This window comes from Moschus berezovskii, chromosome 4 (assembly GCF_049115385.1).
Source record: "Moschus berezovskii isolate FMDL1 chromosome 4, NW_MosBer_1.0, whole genome shotgun sequence".
Classification (NCBI taxonomy): Eukaryota; Metazoa; Chordata; class Mammalia; order Artiodactyla; family Moschidae; genus Moschus; species Moschus berezovskii.
The window spans coordinates 12,524,582-12,538,302 of record NC_142463.1 but is presented as its reverse complement, the minus strand read 5'-3'; the positions used below and the strand labels follow the sequence as shown (position 1 = coordinate 12,538,302).

General features: G+C 58.1%; 1 protein-coding gene across 1 annotated transcript in view; it reads left to right on the top strand.

Annotated features, from left to right (window-relative positions):
* The window catches only part of EPHA10 (EPH receptor A10), a 45,751-nt gene extending 33,976 nt beyond the window's left edge, over positions 1-11,775 (top strand). The window contains exons 8-17 of the mRNA XM_055403404.2: positions 924-1,032; positions 4,826-4,887; positions 5,451-5,576; positions 6,617-6,802; positions 7,254-7,315; positions 7,551-7,754; positions 7,980-8,129; positions 8,376-8,569; positions 9,202-9,357; positions 9,508-11,775. Coding sequence (XP_055259379.1) covers positions 924-1,032; positions 4,826-4,887; positions 5,451-5,576; positions 6,617-6,802; positions 7,254-7,315; positions 7,551-7,754; positions 7,980-8,129; positions 8,376-8,569; positions 9,202-9,357; positions 9,508-9,622 — 1,364 coding nt within the window. The 3' untranslated portion in view covers positions 9,623-11,775. The remainder of the gene's footprint in view (positions 1-923; positions 1,033-4,825; positions 4,888-5,450; positions 5,577-6,616; positions 6,803-7,253; positions 7,316-7,550; positions 7,755-7,979; positions 8,130-8,375; positions 8,570-9,201; positions 9,358-9,507) is intronic.
* The last annotated feature ends 1,946 nt before the right edge of the window (positions 11,776-13,721 follow it).

Genomic DNA, 13,721 nt, shown 5'->3' with positions numbered 1-13,721 from the left:
TGTCTCTGTTTCTTTTTCTTCATTGATTTCTCATTTCTTTCTCCCCTGCTGGTTGGTACATCCCTCCAGGGCAAGGATTCTGGCTCATCCATTGCCGACTCCCCAGGACCACTGCCAGCCTGGTGCACGTGTTGGATGGATGGATGGGTGGATGGGACTGAGGGCTTGGGGGTCCTCTTGGCCCCTCTGCTGGGGAAATAGTTCAAGCAGAGGCTTTGGGAATCAGGTTTGAATCCTAGGGTCACCGTTTATTGGCTTTGTGACCTTGGGCAAAATACATAACTTTTCTCGATGTCAGTTTCCTCAGCTGCAAAATGGAGACAGTTCACTTTCCTGGCTTCTTGTGATGATGAAACAGGATTGTTTAGTTCTGGCACACAAGTGTGCATTAAATGTCAACTCATCGTTCTTAGAGAGGATGAGATGGTTAGATAGCATCACTGACTCAATGGACATGAACTTGAGCAAACTCCAGGAGATAGTGGAGGACAGGGGAGCCTGGGCGTGCTACAACCATTGCTGTAAAGAGTCGGACATGACTTAGCAACTGAACAACAGCAAAAATTGTTGGTGACAGTTCTGGATTGGGGTTGGGGAGCTTAGAGAAAAGGCCATGCCCCTGCAGAGCCACCTTCCTTGTGCGTCTGTAAGGCAAAAAGGAAGGCCTGAGCCTGCCTGTCTGGGTGCCCGCTCCTCTCTCTCAGAGCTGGGCTGCAGTAGAAGTGACCCGCCCTGGGAAAGGACGAAGCTCCAGGTGCCATTGCGGTTGGTGGGGGCAGCCTTGGTCCCCGGCTGCTGGGAGGCCAGGCCGAGGGTGGAGGTGCTGCGGAAATCCTGCTGTGGGGTGACGACAGGAGTCTGTCCTGGGGCTTACCCGGGAGCCTGGTGCTCTGCCTCTCTCAACCTCGTTGTTTTCCTCCCAGCCACCTCGGGGTCCAAGGACCAGAGCCCTGCGGTTGTCGTCACCGTGGTAACCATCTCAGCCCTCCTCGTCCTGGGCTCTGTGATGAGTGTGCTGGCCATTTGGAGGAGGTAGGTGACTGGTCCTAGCCTGGCTGGCTCAGGTACCTGTATCTGTATCCACATTTGCACGTGTGCAGATTTGCACAGGCGAGTGTACCGCCGCGTAGAGACAGGCCTGACTGGTGCTGTCCTGGCCCCTCCCCACACACCCCGCTTCTGCTCAGCTGCTGTGGGATGAAGGGGATTTAGCTCCTTCACTCCTTCACTCATTAAATGTCAGAAGGCATCGCTGCGGAGGGAATCAAGCTCCGGCTGCTCCGGTGTGATTGGGAGCCTCCCGAGGCGCTCAGAGGCCCCCAGCCCCTGCCCCCAAGGGATCTGGAGGCCCTTGAACACAGGCAGAGGGAAGAAAGGCAGAAATTGTGTGTGCGTGTATGTGTTTGGGAGCAGGGAGAACAGGGAGGGGAACTCATATGGCAGAAAGCCCCAAGCCCCAGAGGAAGGGAGCTTGCAGGAGAGTGGGCAGGGAAAGGGGATGGCAGAGGGGGAAAGATGTGGAACTTGGGTCTGGCTCAGCAAAGACAGAGTCCCTTTGGCAGAGGCACCCCAGGTGGGTTCCAGGCTGGGGCTGAGGTCAGCAGACTGGAGGAGTTGGGAAGGCCGCATGTGACAGGCTGGAGTAGGGGGAGCAGAGGAGAGGAATGAGCTGGTCCAGGAGCCACACGTCAGCATCCTGGAACTGCCTGCGGGCTGGAGGGGCGGCAAGCTTTCATCTGGCTGAGATGGGGTTATTTGCTTGGCCTTAAGTGAGGTGCTGAAAGTGAGGAGGGGAGGATCTGGGAGCCAGCTCTGCCCCGGCCAGGTGAGTCAAGAAAGGAGGACAACAGTAGAATCTCCTTGATCACGGAGCTTAAAGGTCCATAGATGAGACCCATTGGAAAAGTGGGAATGGACAGGAGCTGGGAGCAGCTTGTGCTGGCCGTGAGCTCAGGGGCTCCAGGAGGCAGGAGAGGATGGGGGAGAGGTGAGCAAGAAGGGCATCTTTGGGCAGAGGCTGCGAGACAGGAGTGGCTGCCCAGGAGCACCTCGAAGACCGCTGCGCTAGAGCAGGTGGGGGAGGCCAGGCGGGGCTTTCAAAACCTACTCAAAGTCAAATGGCACCAAGGTGGACATCTGCCAGGTCTAGCAGTGATGGGCAGGCACGCGTGACCCAGCTTCCCTCGCCCATCGCCTCTCCCCGTCTCTGCAGTACCCGGCTCTGTACAGTGGGCTCCTCATCTCCGCTTGCCCTCCCAGTCGATCCTGGCTCACCCCAGTTCTCACTAGGGGGTGTTGGGAAGGTGGAAGTGCCTCGCTTTCTCTGCCACTCCTCCAGCCACTCGGCCTTGCCCCGTGCATCCCTCCTCAGCTCTCCCGGATGTTCTTGGAAGTCCTGTTCCCACGCTGGATGACCTCACTAGCCACTGGACAACCGACCCCAGCCCTTGGCCTCTGAGGTCTTTGACTTCGTTTCCGCAGACCCTCTCTCCTGTCTCCTGACATGGACCGGGCAATCACCCCAGCTCTGCTCGTGCCCCGCAGACTGCCAGTCCTCGCAGCTCTCAGCTCTGTCTGCTGTACCTGCTCTTTACCTGCACCACTGAGTCTGCACACCTGCCTCTCCGCATCCATCCTCTCCGTCCGTTTCTCTAGAGGAAGTGCCATCCTCCCGGCCTGGATCAGTCCTTCCTGTGACTGTAACCCACCCATTCCTACCCTCTCAGGAGCCCTTACTATTGATTACATCTACTTCCTCCCTATATGCTGGCTAACATTTGTTGAGTGCTTAGTAAGCTCTTGGCGCCAGGCTGATCAGGCAGGGCTGTCTTGATCCTGATCTTATTGAAGAGAAAACCAGCCACCTGATCCACAGACAGCGAGGGAAGGCCCTCGGGAGTTGGTCTGTGCCATCAGGTTCCAGAGCCCACGTGGGGACCGCCGTCATGACCACTTTGTCCTGCATGATCGCCTCCACTGGTGTCGACACGTGGCCATCTCTCTCCTGAGTCTCCCTCAGCTCTCCTCCTTGAGTCTTCACATGACCTTGCTCTTCTGACCCTGTTTCCTTCCGTGCTTCCTGTGACATCACCACCCCTACCACCTTCCGCCCCCGATGTCCCTTCTGTTTCCCTCCAGTTTCTCTGGTGGTTCTTTCACAGTCTCCTCGGTGGCTTCCTTCTCTGCTGTGTTGTTAGTCGCTCGGTCCGACTCTTTGCGACCCCATGGATGGTAGTCCACCAGGCTCCTCTGTCCATGGAATTCTCCAGGCAAGAATACTGCAGTGGGTAACCATTCCCTTCTCCAGGGGATCTTCCCAACCCAGGGATTGAACCTGGGTCTCCTGCATTGCCGGAGAAGGCAATGGCAAGCCACTCCAGTACTCCTGCCTAGAAAATCCCATGGATGGAGGAGCCTGGTAGGCTGCAGTCCATGGGGTCGCTAAGGGTCGGACATGACTGAGCGACTTCACTTTCACTTTTCACTTTCCACTTTCACACATTGGAGAAGGAAATGGCAACCCACTCCAGTGTTCTTGCCTGGAGAATCCCAGGGACGGGGGAGCCTGGTGGGCTTCCGTCTATGGGGTCGCACAGAGTCGGACACGACTGAAATGACTTAGCAGCAGCAGCAGCAGCTCCTGCATTGCAGACAGATTCTTTACCATCTGAGCCACCAGGGAAGCCCTCCTCTCCTCTTCCCTATCTCTAGATGGCAGGGGGGGGGCGGTCCTCAGACTTGTTCCCCGTCCCACTTCTCAGGCTCCCTCCTCTCGCTGGACAAGGCCCCCAGCTCTAGAACTTGTATCTCCAGAGCAGACCCTTCTTCTAAACTGCAGCCCCGCCCCCATCACATATAGCTAACTCCCTGCTCACTGATCAGCCCTGCTTATCCCAGAGGTGCTGCAAACTCAAATTTCTAAACGGGAACTTGTCATCGCTCCATCTTGGTCAACGGTACCTGCCTCACTTCACTGGGCAAGCCGGAACACTACAGCGGTTCCTACCTTCCCCCTCTCCCTTTCTGACCTGCAGCCTTCCCCAAGCCCCGTGGCCCTGTCACCTCAATGGCACTCTTACTTTTCTCCATCCGTGGTCACCCCGTAGCCTGAACCATCTCCTGCAGGGACAACAGCAGCAGCTGGGACGATCTTTCTAAAGTGCAGATTGAACCGTGGCACTCCCCTGCTCAAACCCGCTTCCCTCTTCCCCACCCCAGAATAAAACGAAAGTCTTTATGTGGGCCTGCAAGACCCTGCCTCAGGGGGCCCCAGTTGCCAGCCCGTGACTTTATTGATCATGATGCAGTCCTTTGGCCCGCGGTGGCCTCTCTCGGGAAGCCATCCTTGATGGTCTCAACCGTGTCTCAGCTACATGTTCCCACAGCGCACCGCCCTTCTCCTTTGCTCGGACCTGTGAGTGGGCTTGTGGTTCCTTCTCAAGGTCTGTTTTCTTGACTAGACCAGGAGTTGCCCGTGGGCACAAGGCCTGCCTGCTGTGTTCAGCTGTAGGCAGGGAGGCAGCTTGGACTTGGAAGTCAGGGCATGGATTTGGGTGTCTCTGGAGTTGCAAGAATTTACGGCATCTCAAAGTGAAAATAACTAGGAATGCGGAGAGGGTGAGTGGTTAGGGCTGGGGTTACATGTGTGCTGAGGGGAGAAGCTTCCAGACCCACAGGACAAGAAGGTCCTTCCCCTGGGGCACAGACCTCGTCCTTTTGGAGGGACAAAGAGGTGCCACCCTGGGTGCTGGTAAGATGGGAAGGGCTGGGACAGACTGGCTCAGAGGATGACTGTGGACACCCCCGCTCCCATCCCCTACCTCAGGCCCTGCAGCTATGGCAAAGGAGGTCGGGACGCCCACGATGAGGAGGAGCTGTATTTCCACTGTGAGTTGTCTGGCCCGGCCCAGGGCAGGGCGGGAACCACCTCACTCACTTCCTCGGTCCCCTTCCTGACTCCCCTTGCTTCAGTTCAGTTCAGTTCGGTCACTCAGTCGTGTCCGACCCTTTGCGACCCCATGGACTGCAGCACACCAGGCTTCCCTGTCCATCACCAACTCCCGGAGTTTACTCAAACTCATGTCCGTTGAGTTGGTGATGCCATCTAATCATCTCGCCCTCTGTCGTCCCCTTCTCCTGCCTTCAATCTTTCCCAGCATCAGGGTCTTTTAATGAGTCAGTTTTTTTTTCCATCAAGTGGCCAAAGTATTTATTGGAGTTTCAGCTTCAGCATCAGTCCTTCCAGTGAATATTCAGGACTGATCTCCTTTAGCATGGACTGGTTGGATCTCCTTGCAGTCCAAGGGACTCTCAAGAGTCTCCTCCAACACCACAGTTCAAAAGCATCAATGCTTTGGCGCTCAGCCCTTGCATACCTCCCCTCCCCAACCCCACTGCTCCAACCACGGAGGCCCTTTTCCTCACTCCCGTCTCTTTCTCCTCATTGCCAGTCAAAGTCCCAACTCGCCGCACGTTCGTGGATCCCCAGAGTTGTGGGGACCCGCTGCAGGCCGTGCACCTGTTTGCCAAGGAGCTGGATGCGAAAAGCGTCACGCTGGAGAAGAGCCTTGGAACAGGCAAACTGGGCACCCGGGGAAGCCTTGTTTGTGGGGAAGCCCTTCCTCCACCCCCTGCCAGCCCTCCCTGGAAGCCTCTCCTCCTCCCCACCACACCTCTATCCTGTTAGCCTGCCTCCATCCCAAGTCCCGCCCCCATCTCTGCAGGCCTGGCCTTCATCCAGTCCCCACACTGTCCAGGAAGCCCCTGCCTCCACATCAAGCTGGGCCTCTGCCCACCAGGGTCCAGGGAGGGAGGTGGCAGAGAAATTTGTGAGCCTGCCTTCCTACCCTTTGCCTGCCCCCAAGGTCAGAACTCTCTCCCTTCAGGCCCTTTCAGAGCGGGCTCTGCAGACTGCCACTGGCAGAAGTTTGGTCCCATGCTTTCAAGGCCCGATGGGAAGGGGCGTTTGCAAACTTGGGGTCCAGGTATACCTGAGCTCTAGCCCTGGCTCTGCCACTGACCAGGGGCTCATCTGTCTTCTGCTCCGAGCCTCAGCTTCTCATCTGTTAAATGGGTGTGATATCTGCCTCAGAGCTGATGTGGGAGTGTCTCAGCGCTCAGCCCAAGGCCTGACTCCTAGCGGGTGCATGTTCTCTCATGATCAGTGCCCTGGCTTCCTTGCTTCATGTCTGCAAGCCCTCCGCCCCTGTGCTGAGAAGGCAGCGCTCTCACCAGGAGCCCAATGCTCCACCCCAGCACTGTCGGCAGACTTGCTGGACAGAGGCCAGAAAGGGGCAGCATGGTGGAACAGATGTCATGGTCACCCAGCACGCCTTTGATGTGCTGGCACGTGCATAGTCCTCTCTTTGAGGCTCAGAAATTTCCCACCGTGGGAGGCTGGGAGGACTCCCCATTTCACAGAGGAGAAAACTGAGGCCGGAAGAGGGGCAGAGCAGAAGTCCACATCAGGCAGTCAGTACTCAGTTCGCCAGGATTTGAACTCAGGAGGCCTGAGACCCAGGCCAGAAAGGGCCCGTGAGCCAGAAGCTGCTCACCCTGCCCAGGTTGGCCGAGGCAGCAGCTTCCGGGGGGTGTCTGAGGTGCTGTTCTCCCCCAGGGCGGTTTGGGGAGCTGTGCTGTGGCTGCCTGCAGCTCCCGGGCCGCCAGGAGCTCCCTGTGGCCGTGCACACGCTGAGGGAGGGCTGCTCCGACTCACAGAGGCTCAGCTTCCTGGCCGAGGCCCTCACCCTGGGCCAGTTCGACCACAGCCACGTGGTACGACTGGAGGGCGTGGTCACCCGAGGTAGGGCCTGTGCTCCACCAGCGTGGGTGGGTGGGTGGGGGAGGAGCCTGTGGTGTGGGCGGTGGGTGCGTCGTGCCCCCAGGCCCTCTCTGCTTAGTCATGGGAGGGCGCCCCGACGCGGCCCAGCATGGGGAGAGGAGCTCAGCTCTCCATCACTGACTCAAGGGGCCTCTGACCCTGTGTGATCTCTGGGTGTGTGGTGACACTCTGGGGGTGCACCCCTGGTGACTTCCCCCAGCTAACTTGCTGCACATCCTCACCTCGGCCTTTGTCCGCCTCAGACGCCACCTCTCCTGCTGTTCAGCTGAAGAGGGCATGCAGGAGGGTGGCGAGACTCAGGGAGCTTGGCCTTGGTCCTGGTCACCTTGGCGCGGGGTGGGGAGTGGGGAGCACGGGTGCTCACAGAGGGCAGCAGGCACCTGAGTGTGTATGTCCGCTTCCCTGACCACAGGAAGTACCTTGATGATTGTCACTGAATACATGAGCCATGGAGCCCTGGATGGCTTCCTCAGGGTGAGTGGCCTGGGCCCCAGGGGTACCGATGACCATGGTTTTCTTGGTCCCTCACTTTTCCCTTTGGTGGGACTTGGGGTCGGCCTCATCCTCTGTAGAGATGCCCTCTGGCCAGGCTGACCTGGCAGGTGACGCGGCCAACTGAAGCCCAGAGAAGGCCAGTGACTTCCCTGGGGTCACACAGCACCAGGGAAGCGAGGGTGCAGCTGGGCCTCCATCTCCTCCTCCCTCCCAGCGGCATGAGGGCCAGCTGGTGGCCGCGCAGCTGATGGGGCTGCTGCCCGGCCTGGCGTCAGCCATGAAGTACCTGTCGGAAATGGGCTACGTCCACCGGGGCCTGGCGGCACGCCGGGTGCTAGTCAGCAGCGAGCTCGTCTGCAAGATCTCTGGCTTCGGCCGGGGCCCCCGGGACCGAGCAGAGGCGGTCTACACCACCATGGTGAGGGAGCCCTTCCCTGCGTGCCCCTTCTGCCCCACTCCCGCCCCTCCCTTCAGCTGTCCGTGCCAGCAGGGCCTCACCTGTGGGTCCCTTGTGGGCTCTCCCTCAGAGCAGCAGCTGTGGGCATGCAGGTGGGGCTGGGTCCCATGGCGCTCTGCGGGTGGGGCATGCTGGCTGCGACGCCAGCCCCTCCTGCCCCTGACCGGCTGGCCCACCTGCCTGCAGAGCGGCCGGAGCCCAGCGCTGTGGGCCGCCCCTGAGACGCTTCAGTTTGGCCACTTCAGCTCCGCCAGCGACGTGTGGAGCTTCGGTGTCATCATGTGGGAGGTGATGGCCTTCGGGGAGCGGCCCTACTGGGATATGTCTGGCCAAGATGTGAGTGACCGCGGTGGCTCCAGCTCCTTGCCTTCCGATCCTGTTGCCCTCTGACCTCAGGCCCCAGCTCCCTGACCTCTGCCCATGAACCCTTGACCTCTTAGCCCCAGGCCCCTCTTCACTGTCTATTGTTTCCAGTCCCTGCCTGGTCACCGTTTGAGTCTTTCTGGGGATGGGGTAAGTGTGTGTACTGGGGGACCTCAAACCTCCTGTCTGCCCACCACTCCCCCCTCCCCCACGGCCTAGGTGATCAAGGCCGTGGAGGATGGCTTCCGGCTGCCGCCCCCCAGGAACTGCCCCTCCGCGCTGCACCGGCTGATGCTTGACTGCTGGCAGAAGGACCCGGGTGAGCGGCCTAGGTTCTCCCAGATCCACGGCCTCCTGAGCAAGATGATGCAGGACCCAGAGCCCCCAAAGTGTGCCGACACCACCTGTGCCAGGTACAGCATCGCCTCACCTGCCCCAGGTGCCTTCCCAACTGTGCCGATACAGCTGAACTCTCACCTGTCCATGCATGCCCTCCCCCGCCATGCACAACCACCCACCTGTCCTACCCCACCTGTGCAGATATGACTGTTCACTCAGGTAGATCTAATACTCCCACCCGCCTTAGGCACATACAGCTTTTCATCTCAGTCATTCCTGCTTGTCCTGGGTTTTGCCCCCTGTATCCTGGCTACAGCGACCACGTGAGTAAATGTGGTGATAGTCCTAACAAACCTGTAGTTCGGATAATACAAGTCACCTCCCCAACTCGCCTGCGTATGTCTTACCCAGACCGTTCCAGACGCTCCTGGTGCCTTTGGCTGGCTCCTGTACAGCCCCCTCTCCACCTGCCCTAGTGCCGTGAACCCCCGCCTTGCTCTGAGAACACCTGGAACCCTGTGTGAGCCAGGCCGGCCCTGGGACTCGGCCATCTTCTCAGATACCCTGTCCTCAGATGGCCCGTCCGTTATCTTCTCAGATGACATCACCTGTCCTTTCTCAGATGGTCGCTCCTCAGGAGAGCGACCGGGTCTGAGCCCCAGCTCCCTACTGTCGACTGACCACAGCTCCTCCACCCCCCACCCAGGCCTCCTACACCCCTGGCGGACCGTGCCTTCTCCACCTTCCCCTCCTTTGGCTCCGTGGGAGCGTGGCTGGAGGCCCTGGACCTGGGCCGCTACAAAGACAGCTTCGCTGCTGCGGGCTATGGGAGCCTGGAGGCCGTGGCCGCCATGACTGCCCAGTGAGTCTGAGGAGCCAGGGGGCCCTGCCCCTGCCTGCATGGGAGGCCCAACCTGTTCTCATTCTGGGTTGTTCCCTGTGCAGGGGGTGGGGTGGAAGGGAGAGAAGATGGTGGGGATGGCCAGCTGGATCTGACCAGCCTTCTTCCCAGGGACCTGGTGAGCCTGGGCATCTCGTCAGCGGAACACCGGGAGGACCTCCTCAGCGGGATCGGCGCCCTGAGGGCCCGGGTGCTCCAGCTGCAGGGCCGGGGGGTGCAGGTGTGAGCAGCCCCACTCTTCCGGCCAGGACCCCAGGGGGGACTCCAGCCCCCAGCCCCACCCAGGACCCCTACTGGCTGCATTCCCCCTGTGCGGAAGGGAGAGCCCAGAGCTTGAGTGGAGCCACAGTCTTTCCCACTTCCCTGCCTGTTCCCCTCACTCCCCCCGGTCTGAGCACCTTGGCTGACTCAGCCCACCCTAGAAAAAAGGTTCAAATCCTGGGGCGGACCCCTGAGATAACAGTGGGAGGAAATGCAGGGTCACAGAGACCAAGGTGGGCAGGGGCAGGGAGGGAGCCATGGCTTTAAATGGCCTGATTCATGCCCTTCTGTCTTTCGCACCCACTGGAGTCTGGGGCTCACCCCCAGGGGTGGGCACTTTCCCTCTGACCAGCTGGCAGCATGGGTCCCTGAGGGATGGGCTGCTCTGGGACCTAGCAAGGACCACCTGTCCTTGTGGGCCGTGGCTCCTCAGCTCCCTGTGGTCCAGCTGGGCCCTGTCTGGACCCTGGTCCTGAGACCCAGGCAGGCAGAGGTGGTGCTGAGCTTAGGGGCTGGACCCTGAGGACCCCAGACTCAGGAGCTGATTTCTGCTTCCCCCACCCTTGAGCCGACCATTCTGGGTGAGGGTCCCGGTGCTCTCCTGAGGTCCCACTAGGCGTCCCCTGCTACTTTGCATTCCTTTTATAAACTCACTGGCCAGGACATCTGGGAGGAACATGAGGATAAAAGTTTTCTGCCCGGGACTCCAAGAGCTTTGCTCCCAGCCCTGGGGATAGTGACTCTCAGAGAAGGAGCTTCTCAAATGGGCCAGTTCAGTCCTTACTGTACAGGCGGGAAAACTAAGGCTCAGTGAGGAGTCGGGGCCAGAGCTGGGCTTGAGCCCGTGGGCCCAACTCCTGATCCAGAGTGTGGCTCTGGAGAGAGTCCTTGGTCCTCTGTGTGTCACCAACACTCTTCCGTGAGGCAGCCCAGGGGTACTCTGAGGTGACCCCTCTTGCAAGCTTCATCCCCTGTACCACCCAGCCCCCATGAAATGCCTCCTCCCTCTGGGTCCTCTTCTGTGGGGCTTTGGCAGGAGTGGTTGTGCTGAGCTGACTCCAGAGCTGCTCATCCAGGAGGACTTCCTGGAGGTGGGAGTGATCGTGAGGCCAGGGCTTTCGTAGGACAGAAGGAAGGCAACTGGCCCTGGATAGGGTCACCCCTGACATACACCTGCTCTGGGGTGTGGCTATGTGTGGGTGGGATGGGATGGTGTGGGAAGGGTTCAAGGGCTACAGGAAGGAGGCCCAGATGAGGCAGGGAGATGAACTCAAGCTCCAGGAAGTAGTGCACGGCCCCTACTGGCAGCCCTTGGGGCCTGAGGGCTGGTGGGCCGGAGGGGCAGATGGGCACTCTTGATGTGTGTCTATGGAGGGGTGTCTGGGAACGTTCCCTGGCTGAGTTTGATGCATCCATTGAATGGGATCTTGGAGGAGTCGGGGGAGGACTCTTTACTTGGGGTTGATGGAGGGCCTAGGACAAAAGGAGCCCAAGCAGAGGGGCCTGCAGAGGATCCTGGAGGGAGGAGGAGGCAGCACATCCCTGGGAGTGCTCCGTGGTGGGGTTGGGGCCTCCCAACAGTGCCTTTAGCCTCATCCTGCCAGCAGGGCAGGAGTCCCCCAGCCCCGCTCTCCATCTCCTGAGCACCTGGCCTCGGCTCAGTGTCCTGGGGGTGCCAGGACAGGCTGAGACACTGCTTCTACCTTTGACAGCGCTGGAGGGTCCCTTGCCAGTGCCCTCCAGACTCTGCCCCCACTGCCCCCAGGAGAGTCTGGAAAGGACACACCAGCACCCCATCTTGGTGGAGGGAGCCTCACCCCATCTACAGCTGCATTAGTCATGCTCTGGGGGCCAGGGTGCCCCCGCCACCGACCAGCTGTTCTGCAGAGTCCCCTGGCTGTGTTGGCAGGACTTCGGTGTCCAGGGTAGACCTCCCTTCCTGTGAGGAGTGAGGTCCCAGCATCCTGACGGGTCCCAGGCCTCAGCCCCACACAGGTTGCCCGTGTGATGTGGGCTGATGGCTCCCTGGGAGCCCTCTACAGATCTATTTTTATATGGAACATAATTATTCAATGGATAGAGAGAGGTGGCCTGCAACCTGCTCCCAGCACCCATATCTGAGCCCATCCAGGGAGGGAAGGGGCTGGTTGGGGGTGGGGAGAGTGGTTCCTTTGATTAATTCTGGAGATGTTTTTATATTTCTTGGGATCTATATGCAGGACAAAGTAATAAAAACTTGTCTGTGGTATGGTTCCTGTCAGTGACAATTGCTTAAACATTAACCTTGTGTGGGAGGGTTTTACACCACCACTCCCCCGGGAAGTGTTTGTCTGCGATCTCTCAGTGAGAGACAGTCCTGGATGGCTTCCCCGAGGAGGCAGCACTCCAAGGTGCCATTCCCTGAGATGGACCACTTAAAGGGAGGGGAGCCAGGTGGCTATGGGATGAGGAGGGAGCTCGGTTTTAGACAAGCTAAAATGTACATCCGATACTGTGAATAAATGATGCCGGGGTGATGTCCTGACACACTCTCCCCAAGAACCAGCCCTTCACATGAATGACTTAACCTAACCCTCATAGGGCCTTCTCAGGTGGTGCTAGTGGTAAAGAATCCACAAACCAATTCAGGAGATGTAAGAGACATGGGTTCGATCTGTGGGTCCAGAAGATCCCCTGGAGGAGGAAATGGCAACCCACTCCAGTATTCTTGCCTGGAGAATCCCATGGATACAGGAGCCTGGCAGGCTATAGTCCATGGGGTCAGAAAAAGAGTCGGACACAACGGAAGTGACTTAGCAAGCATACACGCAACACTTCAACATATGTTTGCATTTCTTCCAAAAGGAAGTCCCAAGTAGGGCTTCTGGAAAGATTAGGGGGTCTATAATGGTAAAGCATGACACTTACTGTTAACTGGAACCCTAGGATTCTTTGAAACTCCCCTGGTGATGGGGAGGCTGCCACCCCCTCCTCCCTCAGCCCAGAGCAGCTCTGCTTTTTTCATACACACAGCAGAGGCTATAAAGTAAACTGCCCACGGGGATGAGGTAAGAATTCCGCTGAATGGGAAGAAGACTCTGAGGGTCAAGGAAAACTGCTATATGGCTCCTGTTGACGGTGGCCCCTGTTGCTGAATCTTATTTTTGGTGGCTAGTGAACATTTTTGTGAAATCTCACAATTTTTAAATTGTTAGCAATTAATTTGAAAAAAAAAAAAATCTGTGAAAATATGTTTGCTGGAACTCTTTGATCTGGGGTCTGGCAGTAAGACTGATTTTTCTTTGCAGCATCCCAGCCCGGCGACAGTTCAGCCCTTGCTTTAAGTCCTGGGAAGGGAAGCTCATTCTCATCTCCAGCCCTCACATGGGATGGACTGCTCCATCTTTTTCTATGACTGGTGTTTACTCGGCACCTGTTACATACTACACATTCCCTGCAATTGGGTCTAGGCAGTGGTGCAAATGGAGAGAACTAGGGTGAGGTGGCCGTGAGTAAAGGCTGTTGGATCCTCAGTGTTTCCTTGATGTCAGGCTGTACTTAACCCTGCACCAGATGATACAGGAAAAGGTAGAAGCCTCAGCTTTGGTGACCTGATTTCTTGAAATGAGCAACCTCTACTCTGAATGCTGTCACTGACCGAAGGGCCTTCCCCATGAACTGTCAACACCACGGGCCACCTAGACCGTGACCTGAGTCTGTCTGCTCTTCCACTGTGAGCCCCAGCTTGATCATTTCAGTGAAAATTCCAGGAAGGCAGATCTGCCAGAGCCTGAAGCTGGGGAAGTGAGAAGCCCGATCACTGAATCACTTGGGCCCCTGCTCTGTCCCTGGCTGACGAGTTGCTACACAGAGAAACTAGAGACACCCTAGTTGTTGTGCCCCCAAGATGTAAATTTCTAGTTTGTGGAAAGAAGGCGTTGGGAGAAAACTTCTTGGGCTAGATTACCATGCCCTGCTTGGGGAGAAGGCCCCCTCTTCAGGTATCAGAGAGATTCTGCCTGAAGTAAAGGCTTTCACGTCTGCAGGAAGCAGCTGTCCCTCTGCTCTAATAGCTTCAGCCCCCA